This window comes from Chiloscyllium plagiosum, unplaced genomic scaffold, assembly GCF_037043375.1.
Source record: "Chiloscyllium plagiosum isolate Xiang-an unplaced genomic scaffold, Cpla_swu_hap1 HiC_scaffold_3, whole genome shotgun sequence".
Taxonomy (NCBI): Eukaryota; Metazoa; Chordata; class Chondrichthyes; order Orectolobiformes; family Hemiscylliidae; genus Chiloscyllium; species Chiloscyllium plagiosum.
In genome coordinates, this window is record NW_028270141.1 from 136,784,374 (window position 1) to 136,798,793 (window position 14,420).

Consider the following 14,420-nt stretch of genomic DNA (forward strand, 5'->3'; position numbering starts at 1 on the left):
TACAGGTGCAGCATGACCTCATGTCTCCGAAACTCAGTTCCTGTACCAATAAAAACTAACACACCGTATACCTTTTTAACAACACTACCAAGCTGGGTGACAACTTTCAGTGATCTAGGTATACGGACACAGAGATCTTTTTGCTCAACTACACTACCAAGAATCCTACCATTAACCCAATACTCTGTATTCCTGTTGCTCCTTCCAAAGTGAATCACTTTACACTTTTCCGCATCAAACTCCATTTGCCACCTCTCAACCCAGCTCTGTTGCTTACCTATGTCCCTCTGTAGCCTGCAGCATCCTTCAGCACTATCCACAACTCCACCGACCTTAGTGTCATCCACAAATTTACTAACCCATCCTTCCACTCCCTTGTCCAGGTCATTTGTAAAAATGACAAACAGCAGTGGACCCAAAACAGATCCTTGTCACACACCACTGTACTCCAAGATGAAAATTTTCCATCAACCACCACCCTGTGTTTTCTTACAGCTAACCAATTTCTGATCCAAACTGCTCAATCACCCTCAATCTCATGCCTCCTCCGTATTTTGTGCAAGAGCCTACTGTGGGGAATCTTATCAAACACCTTACTGAAATCCTTACACACATCAAATGCTTTGTCCACGCTTTGTCCATCTCAAAGGACTCAATAAGGTTTGTGAGGCACGACCTACCCTTCACAAAACCGCGTTGACTATCCCTAATCAACTTACTCCTCTCTAGATGATTATAAATCCTACCTCTTATAACCTTTTCCAACACTTTACCCACAACAAACGTAAAGCGTTTGATAAGATTCCCCACAGTAGTGGTCTATAATTACTAGGGTTGTCTCTACTCCCCTTCTTGAACAAGAGGTCAGCAGTTGCTATCCTCCAGTCTTCTGACACTATTCCTGTAGACAATGGCGACATAAAGATCAAAGCCAAAGGCTCGGCAATCTCCTCCATGGCTTCCCAGAGAATCCTAGGATCAATCCCATCAGCCCAGGGGCCTTATCTATTTTCACACTTGCTAGAATTGCTAACACTATCTCCTTGTGAACCTCAATCCAGTCTAGTCTAGTAGCCTGTATCTCAGTATTCTCGACAGCATTGTCTTTTTCCAGTGCGAATACTGACAAGAAATATTCATTAAGCGCTTCCCCTATCTCCTCAGACTCCACACACAACTTCCCACTACTATCCTTGATTGGCCCTAATCTTACTCTAGTCATTCTTATATTCCTGATATACCTGTAGAAAACTTTAGAGTTTTCCTTGATCCGACCTGCCAACGACTTCTCATGTTCCATCTTAGCTGTTCTTAGCTCTTCCGTTAGGTCTTCCCTGGCTAACTTGTAACTCTCAAGCATCCTAACTGTACCTTTACGTCTCATCCTAGCATAAGCCTTCTTCTTCCTCTTGACAAGAGATTCATCTTCTTTAGTAAACTCCCTTGCTCGACCATTTCCTCCCTGCCTGACAGGTACATACTATCAAGGACACGCAGTAGTTGTTCCTTGAATAAACTTCACATGTCAATTGTGTCCACCCCCTGCAGTTTCCTTTCCCATCCTATGCATCCTAAATCTTACCTACCCGCATCATAATTGCCTTTCTCCCAGTATTAATCCTTGCCCTGCGGAATATACCTCTCCCTTTCCATCGCTAAAATAAACATAACCAAATTGCGGTCACTATCACCAAAGTGCTCACCTACCTCCAAATCTAACACCTTGCCAGGTTCATTACCCAGTACCAAATCCAATGTGGCCCCGCCACTTGTTGGCTTGGCTGCGTACTATGTTAGGAAGCCCTCCTGCACACATTAGACAAAAACTGAATCATCTCAAGTACTTGAACTATCGTATTTCCAATTAATATTTGGAAAGTTAAAGTCCCCCATAACAACTACTCTGTTACTCTCATTGTTTTCCAGAATTATCTTTGCTATCTTTTCCTCTACATCTGGAACTATTCGGATGCCTATAGAGAATTCCCAACAGGTGACCTCTCCTTTCTTGTTTTTAACCTCAGCCCATACTGCCTCAGTAGACAAGTCCACAAATGCCCTTTTTGCCACCGTAATACTGTCCTTGACTTAAAATGCATCCCCCCCCCCCAGCCTTTACTGTCTTCTCTATTTTTACTGAAACATCTAAATCCCAGCACCTGCAATTTTGGATCATCTTCCTCACTGTCCACAATACCGCCTATTTTAGTGTCAACTACAAACTTACTAATCATGCCTTGTACATTCTCATCCAAATCATTGATACAAGTAACAAACAGTACTGGGTCTAGCACGGACCCCTGAGGCACTCCACTTTACTGTTGAAGAAATACTCTGTAAATGTGTTCTTCCCACCAAAATGGATAACCTCACCTTTTTATATAATGTTTAATCTGTCATGTTCTTGCCTGATTACCGAGCCTGTCTAAATCTTTCGGAAAACATTTTGCAGCTTGGTCACAACATCTTTCTGCTTAGTTTTTTATCATCTGAGAAATTGAAAGTATTATATTTGGTCTTCACATCCAAATCATTGAGATAATGTTGAGAATAACTTGAGCCAAGTATGCATTTTGATGGAACCTATTACTCTCAGTGAGAATTTGAGAATGACCTGTCTATTCCTACTTGTGTTTTCGCTCTATTAGTCAGTCCTTAATCCATGATTGCACATCACCTCCTGTACCACACACTCTAATTTTGCTAACCAACCTCACGTGGGAGGGATCTTATCTAAAGTCTTCTGAAAATTTAAATGTGCCATATCCATCAACTGTCCTTTTTCTACTTTGTAAGTAACATTCTCAAAAAACTCCAACAAGTATGTTTTTGTATTTACAAATCCATGAAATGTCTTATCGGACTTTTTTAATCCAATTATCCATTTATTCTGTCCTTACGATAGTAGCATTTTTGCTGCTACTGATGGAAGGCTGGTAGGTCTGTCGTTTGTTGTTTCTTCTTTTGATCTTTTTTTAAATTATGGGATGACATTTGTAAACTTCCAATTTGCAGGAATCAATCCCGAATCTATGGGATTTTGGAAAATGCTTACTGTTGCATCAATTGGCGTTATTTCCAACTCTTTCAATGCTATCAGGCCTTTGGGACATAACTTTCAGCCCATCAATTTCTCCAGTGCAATCTTCTTACTTATACTAATTTCTTTCAACTCCTTATTCTTCCTCATTACGTGGATCTCTAATTCTACGAGATTTATCTGCTTTTTCTCTATTCCCCATTGTAAATTCTTTCACTGTGCTTTTAATGGACTCACAGATGACATAGTCAGTTTTTAATGTGCCTGTAAGATCTTTTCAGGTCTGCTTTTTTATGTATTTTGTTAGATTGCATTTGCACTCTGTTCTTCCCTATTAGTTTTTTGGTCCTCTTTTACTGTATCCCTGTAAACTTCCCAATCCTCATATTTATGTCAACAACTCACGTTAGATATTGGTGTTCTGGGGTTTGCAGGCATGGGTTGGTTGAGCACACTGCCCACTATAAATGGTCAAAGGGATGTGTTGCTTGATATGGTCCACCAGGTGATAAGAAAGCCCTACCTAGGAACAGGAATAGGCCATTCAGCCCCTCAATAGTGTATCACCATTCGGTGAAATCAATGCCAATCTAACTCCATATACCTGCCGTTGGTCCGTATCTCTTCATACCTTTGCTTTCCAAAATAAATCTCAGATTTAAAATTAACAACTGATCCAGCATCCATTTCCCTTTATGGAAGAGTGCCTCAAACATATACCAACCTTTGTGTTTAGAAGTGCTTTCTAACATCTCTTCTGATGGTCTGATACCTAATTCTCAGACTGTGTGCCCTCGTTCTAAAATCCTCAGCCAGTTAAGGTAGTTTATCTTTTTCTACCCTGTCTTTTCCGATTAATATCGTGAAGACTTGGATCAGATCACCCCATAACTTTCTAAATTGTAGAGAAAACAGATACAATTTGTATAATCTCCCCTCGTATCTTGACCCCTGAAGTCTAGGTAGCATTCTTGTAAACTGAAGTTGTGCTCCCTACAAGGCCAATAAATCTCTCCGAGGGTATGGTGCCTAGATATGCTCATAGTACTCCAAGGCTAACCATAACTTCTACATCCTTATAGTCCAGTTCTTTTGAAATAAAGGCCAGCATCCATTATATTCTTGATTATTTTCAGTACCCAATTATGGAATTTTAAGGATCTATGCACCTGAACTGTTAAGTCTGTTTGGACACTCACTGTATTTAACTTCATCCCATCTAGGAAGTACTCTGATCAACCTTTTCCTGGTCCAAAATGGCTAACCTCATACTTGTTTACATTGAAATCCGTCTGCCACAATTTTGTCCATTCATTTAATCTATTAGTATCCCTTTATAGTGTTATGCTGTCATCTACTCTGGTTGGAATGCCACCTAACTTTGTGTTATCAACAGATTTGGATATATGAGTTTCTGTACCATTACCTAAGTCATGAATAAATAGTGTGAATGCTTCCCTGGCATCATGTTGGCACTGAAACCCATTTATAACATCATTCACGTAGAAGACAAAATATCTTTCTGGGCTTTCCTGCAGTGTCCTAATAGCGGAGAAATCCATTTGTGTGTTTACTGCAAAATAGCAGCTTGAGACACTAGCTTCAATTATTCAGATTTTTTGAGACATCTTCTCTTTCTTGGGTAATCAGGTAGATCAGGCACCATTCAGGATCAGAAGTGGTGATCATGGGGCCTTATATAAATTTGTACGACATATAGTGATTGATGATTTGATTGGTGTACCCATTATCAGACAGGAGGGTTTTGATTTGCCCAATCTCAGCGTCAAACTTACACAGTGAGCAGCCAACCTATTTACCAATAAGATAGAGCTAGTAGCATGTGAAACTGCAGAAATTCCAATATTTACATTTTGATAGGCTTTTGGTAGAGCGTTGTTGAGAGCCTCATCAAGAAAAGTGAGCTAATTTGATTGTGCCATTTCAGGGGTGTATGTGAGCACAGGATTGAGTTTATGCTATGTTCAGAAATTGTTTATGGAGGTGCAGATTCAAATACTGCAAACTCATAACCTAGGTGTTGGAAGTAACCAAAACGTGTAGAAGGCTAGCGTTCTCCATCAAACGCTCCTTTCTCATGGTAACCTGAAAGAATATTAGCAAGTGCTGGACCTAAAGGGCATCATGTGGCAATGCCATTTATTTGGGTGTACATGGTGTCATTGAATCTGAACTGTGAGAACTGCTTTTTCCATGAATTCAATGAAAACAGATTTAGGCACTAGTGGCATCTAGATTGTTAGGGTCTCGTGATATCATGAAAATGTTAGTGGCTTTCTTGAGTGGTACACTGCTGAGTAAGTTAGCACTGTTAGTGATCACATGGACACAGTGTTGTTCTCAACATGTAGTGTACAAGTATCCTTCACCGTGTATGTAGAAAACTCATTTAGAATTGATTGCAGCAGCTCTCTCAGCATTTTGGCCAATTCGTGTTGTGCAGGGCCAGTCGATTATGAAATAGGATGTAAAGGGAGATCGCTTTTAGGTATCCTGGCACCCCATACATGGGTGGAGACTGTGTACCATGAAGCCCAATCCGAACATGTGCATCACCAGGCAGCTTACCACCTTTAACCAAGTCCAACAAACACCTTACTGCTGCGTGTGGTTGTGTGATCGTGTACTGTGTGGTCATCCCATAGATATGAACCTGGAACTGGCACTGAGCACTTTGTTGATTGTAATCACATTTGTTGAGTACCTCTCCAATCTCTTTATTAGGTTTACCTTTACTTTACACATTTCTATCAGCCATTTCTTTGAAAGCTTATAAAGCTGGTGCTTGTTCCACAATATCTATGTGCCAGGTCTGCGGGGTGCATTTTTGGGATCTCCATATCCTTGTTGGATGTTGATTTATGGTGAGATAATGAAGCAATTCAAACTCCCAAAATTATCTACTCAGTTAATGTAGGATGAGGACACACTAATGTTGAAACCATGAGCAAAAACAAACTCAGCTTCAGAGATTGCAAACTGTGAGAAATTTATCAACATACTAAATTATACAACTGAATTGAATTGAATTTATTGTCATGTGTACCAAGGCACAGTGAAAAGCTTTGTCTTGTGAGCAATACAAGCTGATCACAGAGTTAAGTAAATAATAGGTAAACAGCGGCAAAAACAAAACACAGGTACAGGCAAATGTTAAGAGTTTGTGAGTCCATTTAGTATTCTAACAACAGTAGGATAGAAACTGTTGCGACACCAGCTGGTGCATGAGTTCAGGGTTCTGTACCTTCTCCCCAGTGGTAGAGGTTGTAGAAAAACATTGCCAGGGTGGGATGGATCTTTGAGAATGCTGGCGGCCTTTCCTTGACAGTGGGCCTGGTAGATGGATTCTATAGATGGGAGGTTGGCCTTTGTGATTGCCCGGGCCGAGTTCACCACTCTCTGTAACCGTCTCCAATCTTGGATGGTACAGTTGCCATACCAGGTAGTGATACATCCAGACAGAATGCTCTTGATGGCGCACTATAAAAGTTGGCTTAAGCTTGTTTGTAGTGCAAGTTGTTTATTGTGAGTCTTGTACATGTAACAGTTATTTTTTGAGGTGATGAATTCATTGACGCATTCAGATCAAGTGAAAGAACAAAATTTTCTTCCATTCATTCATGGGATGTGGGGATCACTCGCTTGGCCAACATTTATTACCCATCCCTACTTGCCTGTAAGAAGGTGGTGGTGAATTGCGTTTTCAAACTGCTGCAGTTCATGTGCAGGAGGTACACCCAAAAGTGCTGAAGGAAGGCAGGTTTGACTGTGTCGGGCTGTTGCTTGACTAGTCTGAGACAAGTCTCCCAATTTTGGCATGAGCCCCAAAAATTAGCGAAAAGGACTTTGCAGAGTTGATGTAACTATTTTTGTTATTGTCATTTCCCGTGCCTTATAATGGTCCATTTTAGCTGTTCCTTTCTAGCAGTTGACACAACCAAGGGAATTGCTAGGCCTTTTCAGAGGGCAGTTAAGAGTCAGTCACATTGCTGTGGGTCTGGAGTCACTTGTAGGCCAGTCTATGTAAGGATGGCAGTTTCCTTCCCTCAAGGACTTTGGTGGATCAGATGGGGTTTTGCGACAATTGGCAGTGGTTGCATAGTCATCATTAGACTCTCAATTCCAGATTATTTTTATGAGATTCAAATTCCACCATGTGTTATAGGTGAGATTCGAACTCTGGTCCAGAACATTACCTGATTCTCTCCATTGCTAGTTTTGTGACAATACTGCCAGGCCATTGCAGATTAGAGAGAATGTCAGTAATGGGGGAAGCAGGGAGAGAGAGTTAAGAGAGCAGTACAGGCTGGCATGGCTGTTTGAGCAGCAGGAGCTTTTGATAAAAAGCACCAACATTTTGGGAGCAGGAGTCTGCCTCAAAATTCAGACCATTAAGCCAAGCCCACCATTTAAAAAAAACGCAAGGATTTAAAGGGATCTCGCAGCTGTTAACACTCTATCAGAGTAGCATGTCAGACCCAAAGCTGATATGCCAGAATCCCGGCTTTGACAAACCACTGTTGGTGACGCCCTGCTTCACAGACTGAAGGAACATTTGTATTTATTTGGAAAAAGTTTACTACTTCAAGCTGTGCCACTAAGCATTACCATGCTCTGGAAAGGTTGTCCCTGTTGTCTTGTAGGAAATGCCACAGCCAACCCGTGCATTATAGTGACTCGCACACAATAGTGAGAGATTACCAGCTGCTGGGCATTGCTAGGAAGGCCGCCATTTGCTGCCAATTCCTAATTCCTCTTGAAACTCAGTGGTTGGCAAGGCCACTTGAAAGAACAGGTAGGAGCCAACCACCTTCCTGTGGGTCGGCCATCATATGTAGACCAGACCAGTGCGAAAATCTGCTGTCCATAACCAGCCAATCTGCCCTCTTCTTTCCACATCCCCGTCTCTCCACTTTGCTCCTCCACCCACTCTGATTCACACTGTGTGGGTGACAGCAAGTTTTCAAAACCTCAAATGTGGAACAGATTTTGGGAGGCTCCGCTATAAAACCTCTATGAACATAGAGTGTGTCCACATGTTTCATAGAGCGTAATACCGGTAGAGGGTTTGTAGCATGCAGCTTGTTCTCTGTATCACATGTGAAGTAGAGCATTTAGCCTGTACAACTCCAATCTTCAGTGAACCCATTTGAGAGCTCTTGCCCCCACTGTGCAACCTGGGAAATCATTCCACACATCAGTCATAGCTGGTTAGTAAATTCCCTGAACAGGCTCATCATCACCTTAAAAAAAACTACAAGAATGGTGATTGATTTTTCAAATGAAAACGATTTAAGGCATTTTATTAAAATATTTTACATTTCCCCCCCCCCTTCTTTGAGGATCTCTTCTAAGCGCATCTGATTGATCGATGCATGATTATCTGAAACTATGTGGCTGACTTTGCTGAAGTGGTTTGAAGGGAGGTTGGCGATGATTTTCTATCAGATTACTCAGAGGAAGAAGTTCCTGGTATGATTCACCCATATCAGTCTGAACTGCAAGTATCGGAAAGTGATGTAGAAGAAGTAATGGAATCAAAATAGAACAGGAAATAATACTTGGGTAAATTGTAAGTTGAATCAAAGATAAAAGGTTTTTGAAAAGGCAACACTCCATGTTCAATCTAAGTTATGCCCTAAGGCCTTCATTATTTTCATCTTTCAGTTTCAAATGATGTTGTGCATCATTGCATTTGTTACTAACATTGCAGAAGGCGATTTCAGCTAAGTTACTATTTGTAAGGGTTTTAAAGAAACAGTTGAAAGATATAATGGAATAGTTTACCTCTGATATGCTTTTTAGGGATGAAAATTTATACATGTGAAGGGCGCGCACACAACACAAACAGTTTAATGCAGCATTATTTTGGGCTTCACACGTAGTAGGTTTGAACAGTGATATTCACTGAGTCAATATGCATATTACAAAACTGCTACCTACAGATCTGCGTATGTTTGAATCATTTTGCATTATCGATAAAATCTATTTTTGGATTTTTCCTCCTCAGTTTCTTGACATGCTAAAATGAAGCTTTCCTTATTTTACCTCTATTATTTGTCATTTATTAACTATGACATAAAAGGCTCATGGATCCAAGACATAATGCTGTATCTCAATTAATAAAAAGCGTGTACCTGCTGGCTTAAGATACAAAGGTAAAAACAATGACTGCAGATGCTGGAAACCAGATTCTGGATTAGTGGTGCTGGAAGAGCACAGCATTTCAGGCAGCATCTGAGGAGCAGTAAAATCTCGGATGCTGCCTGAACTGCTATGCTCTTCCAGCACCACTAATCCAGAATTTGGCTTAAGATACAGTTTACCAAATTCAGAATTTTTGATATAGCTGTTGTGTGTAACCACTTGTTGTATAGGTCTTACATTCTCCCAGCCAAACCCCTCACAATGGTAGTTGGGTAGCTTTTATTAGTTGAACATTCTGGCCTGCTTCCATCCAGTTCCCTTATGAACTAACATCATGAGACCAGAGGTATAGAAGCAGGATTAGGCTATTCAGCCCATTGAGTCTGCACCAGTTTTCAGTCATGGCTAATATGTTTCTCGACACCATTCTCCTGCCTTGTCCCCATAACTGTTGATCTCCTAACTAATCAAGAGCCTATATGTCTCTGTCTTAAATACACTCAATGACTTGGCCTCAATTGCTGTTCTTTGGTGCTGAAGAAGGATTACACCTGAAACATTGACTTCTCCACCTCCTGATGCGGCCTGGCTTGCTGTGTTCTTCCAGCCTCCGGCTTGTCTACCTTGGATTCCAGCATCTGCAGTTCTTTTGTCTCTATCCATAGCTCTCTTTGTGGCAATGACTTCCATGGAGTCATCACCCTCTGGCTGAAGAAATTCCTCCTCACGTCAGTTCTAAAGAGTCTTTCACTCTGAGGCTCTGGAGCTGTAGTCTGTATTACTGGTGAAAATGCCTTCTCCATGTCCACTCTATCTAGGTCTTGCATTATTTTGCAAGTTTCAATGAGATACCCTAACCCACCCTTATCCTTCTAAAGTCCATTGTGTACATATCCAAAGATATCAACCACTCCTCATAGAGCAAGCCCTTCACTTCCAACATCACTCTTGTAAATTTCACATGCGCTGCTACCATAAACAACCCATTGTCAGCCACTAATGGTTATTCATTCTCCCAGTCTGACTGTTACCCATTCCTTTGTCTGGCCATCTCTCTCACTTTGTCTCTGGGCTTTACCTCCACATTTACATCTCCACCCTTCCCCCCTACTCCACCTTCAGCATATATACCAACATTTACCCAGCTACAATCCGTTCTCATGAATGGTCACTGGACCTGAAACGTTACTTCTGCTTTCTCTCCACATGTGCTGGAGTTTTTCCAGCAATTTCTGTTGAATCTTGTAACAAACCTATGGACTCCCTCCAAGGTCAGTATGTCCTTCCTTAAATATGCGGCCCAAAACTGCTCTCAATTTTCCAAATACTGCCTGACCAGAGCCTTATGCACTCTCAGCAACACATCTCTGCTCTTGTGTTCTAGCCGTCTTGAAATGAGTGCTAACATTGCATTTATCTCCCTAACTGCCAACTGAATCTGCATGTTATAATTAAGAGAATCCTGAACTAGGACTCCTAAGTTCCTTTGTGCTTCAGAATTCTGAAACATTTCTCCATTTTAGAGAATAGTCTGCACCTTTATTCTTCCTAACAAAGTGCATTACATCACACCTCCCCACATTGTGTTCCATCTATCACTTCTTTGCCCACTCTCCTAGCATGTCCAAGTCCTTCTGCAGCCTCCCCACCACCTCAACGCAACCTGTCCCTCCATCTATATTTGTGTCATCTGCAAACTTAGCAACAGTGCCCTCCGTTCCTTTGTTCAGATCGTTAATGTATAACGTGAATAGCTGTGGTCCCAACACTGATCTCCATTAGTCACCGGCTGCCATCCTCAAAAAGACCCCTTTGTCCCCATTGCCAGCTTCTCCCAGTCAGCCAGTCCTCTATCCATGTCACCAACACCATTGGTCTTTATCTTATTGAGCAGGTCCTGGCAGCACCTTGTCAAAGGCCTTCTGGAAATCCAAACAGATCACATGTGCTGGTTCTCTTTTTGTGTAACTTGCCATTGCCACCTCAAAGAATTCTAATCCTATCAACGCAAATTGAATTGGACAATTTGCCAACATGATTTCACAAATCAAAGGTCTCCTGGTCTCCCCTCCATTTCCTAATGGCCACCATCATCAGCAGGAGAAGATACAGGAAGAGAAAGTGAAGTCTACAACGTCACCATGAGTTATTTCAAAATCTGGCGTCCCTTCCTACCCACCGCCGTGTCAGAGGAATTGAGTCCAAAGTCAAATAAGGTATGTGAATAAGTTATTGCTTATCCTCTAAGTCATTTGTACTCTATTTTCCTATTTTACCTTTCAGACAAGCTCATATTAACATTATTGCTGGTGCTTGTATGGCAATGGGCCTTCGATTTGCCGGTTCTTCTAATGCAGCAGCGTTCAATTGTCTGGTAGGTCTTAATTTCAGTGCTGCTTCTCTTACTTCTTGAAGCTTTTATCGTTTTGCAGTTGTTTGGCTGTTGTTTTCAATCAATGTGGTAGTGAGTATCTCTGCGTAAGACTGTCGTAACTATTGTTTTTAATTTCTAGTACAAATATGTGAAAATGTTTCTTGAATCTGTGTCTTCGCCTGCGGCAGCACTGGTAAGTTCAATCTCTTGTATTTGTGTTTTGCATTCAGTTCACAGTTACAGCATGAAATGCTTTGTTGTACTTGTTCTATATTTGCGCTTTTTTGAGATAAGGGATGTTTTATCAAGCTTGAGTAGTTCAGGTAGAGTTGTTTCCCTGGAAGTCCATGTTCATAAACTTGGCCAAACGCATTTGAAAGAGGGTCCTTGCAGCCAGAAGGCACTCTCTACACTATGAATTAAACTGATCCTGAGGTGAAAGAACCCACTATCCCTGCTTTTTTAGGATGTCCCACATTAAGGTGACGTATAAAGGTGCAAAACATAGGTCGAATAAGTTGTAAGAAATAGTCCAATAATTAGAATCCGTGATTGCCACTTTATTTAGCTTTCGTTAATTTTGGAAAGAATATTCGAGCCTGCTGCAGCTCCCTGTTACTCTATAATCTGATGGCATTGTCCCGATGTACAGCAGATCTGTTGATCTTCTTGTTAGCCTTGGCACATTGGCTGTGAATAGAAGCAGCTTTTCCCCGTAGCCCCACAAAATTATTCCCCTATCAAGAGTTACTATTGAATCTGCGTCCATCATCGTTTCAGGCAGTGCATTCCGGAGCATAACAACCACCTGGTTGGAAAGAATGCTCCTCATCCCCACTCTGATTCCTTTGGAAACAGCTGTAAGAATCACTTTGGGGAAAAGTGGGAACAGGGTATTGAGTTCAGTGATTAGCCATGTTCGAATTGAATGTAGGTCTCAAGGCCGAATGGCCTACTCTTCTACCTATTTTCTGTGTCTATGTCAACTGCAGGAGTTTCTCAAGGTAGTGACCTCGGTCCAACCATCGTCAGCTACTTAATCAAATGACCTTCCCTCTATCAGAAGATCAGTTATGGGGATGTTTGCCAATCATTGCACAATGTTCAGTGCATTCTCAACTCCTCAGATACTGAAGCAGTCCCCATCCAAATGCAGTCAGACCTGGACAAAATCCAGGCTTGGGCTGATAACTACAAAGTGACCTTTGTGACACACGAGTACCATGCAATGATTATTTCCAGTAAGAGAAAATTCAACCATCACTCCTTCACATTTAATTACGTTACCATTGCCGAGTATCTCACTATGCTGAGGGTTACCAATGAACAGAAACTTTGTTGAACTAGCCATATAAATGTAGTGGCTACAAGAGCAGGTCAGGGGTTAGGAATCCTGCAGCGAGTAATTCACCTCCTGACTCAAAGTTGGTCAACCATCTACAAGGAAGAAGTTGGAGTGTGATGGAAAACTCCCCATTGTCTGAATGAGTGCAACTCCAACAATACTGAAGAAGCTTGACACTATCCAGGATAAAACAGCAACTGCCAAGCCCACGACCATTACCGTCTAGAAAGACAAAGGCAGCAAGTGCATGGGAGTAGCACCACACCCAAGCCACTTACCATTCTAACTTGGAAATATAATAACAGTCCTTCATTTTACTGGGTCAAAATTCTGAAATTCCCACTCTAACAATACTGTGAGTGTATCTAGACCAGTTGGACTGCAGCAGTTCAAAAATGTAGTTCACCTTCTCCGGGCCAATCAGAATGGTCGGTAGATATTGATCCAGCCAGTGAAGCCCACATCATCTGAATAAATAAGAGGCACCTAATCTATCATCATCACCATTCACTCCCTCCACCACTGACACTGCAGTGGGGACCATCTACAAGATACGCTGCAATAACTCAACAAGGATCCTGAGACTGCACCTTTCAAATCCTCCACCTCTCTCAGTACCAGAACACCATCACATACAAGGGTGGAAGAAGAAGGAAGTCTTTGAGCTCACTGCTTCTGCGAGCTCTCCAAATGAGCAACTCATTTAGTGCCAACCCCCCCCTCTTTTGCCCGGTAACCCTGCAGATTCTTCCTTTTCACGTAATATTTCAAATCCCTTTTGAAAACCTTGACTGATTTTTTTTTAAATTAAATTGTCTGTGCACTCTAAACCTCAAACACCCACTGAGTTAAGAAGCTCTTTCCTTACTTCCTCTTTGTTTCTTTCGTTAATAGGTTTCAATCTGTTCCCTCTTGGTCTCAATTCTCTGATTTCTCTCTAATACTCTGTCCCCACCTCTTGTGATTTTGAATGCCTCTATCGAGTCTCCTCTTAACCTCTTTTCGAGGAGAATCAGCCCGTCTTCGAAACTGAAGTTCCTCATTCCTGGAACCATGCCCGTGAATCTTTTCTGTAATCTCTCCAGAGGTTCACACCTTTCCTGATGCATGATTCAGAAGTGGACACAATGCCACAGCTAAACTGGAATGCTATTCACTGTCCTGGCACTCCCTCCCTCGAAGCATTGTGGCTGACTTTACACCCCAGGAACGGCAGCAGTTCAAGAAAGCAGCTCAGCACCACTAAGGCAGTTAGTGCTGACTTTGTCAGTGACATCAACACCTCATGAATATAAAAGAATACTGTCAAGGTTAATGCAGTGGGTGGATTCACGCAAGCTACAAGATATTGTTGGTGCAGACCACCTTCCTTCCTTGTACTTCCAAACCGTTGATTCAGAGGTCCTGTTAGGATGTACTGGGCACTAGATGGTCTGCCTAATGTGCTCAGCAATGTTTCCTTTAAGAGGTAAAAACAATGACTGCAGATGCTG

General features: G+C 41.7%; 1 protein-coding gene across 2 annotated transcripts in view; it reads left to right on the plus strand.

Moving 5' to 3' along the window:
- anapc1 (anaphase promoting complex subunit 1) overlaps positions 1 to 14,420 on the plus strand; it is a 214,837-nt gene that overhangs the window by 149,960 nt on the left and 50,457 nt on the right. For both annotated transcript variants that reach the window (XM_087983726.1, XM_087983718.1), the window contains exons 36-37: positions 11,492 to 11,582; positions 11,722 to 11,775. In XM_087983726.1, coding sequence (XP_087839852.1) covers positions 11,492 to 11,582; positions 11,722 to 11,775 — 145 coding nt within the window. The remainder of the gene's footprint in view (positions 1 to 11,491; positions 11,583 to 11,721; positions 11,776 to 14,420) is intronic.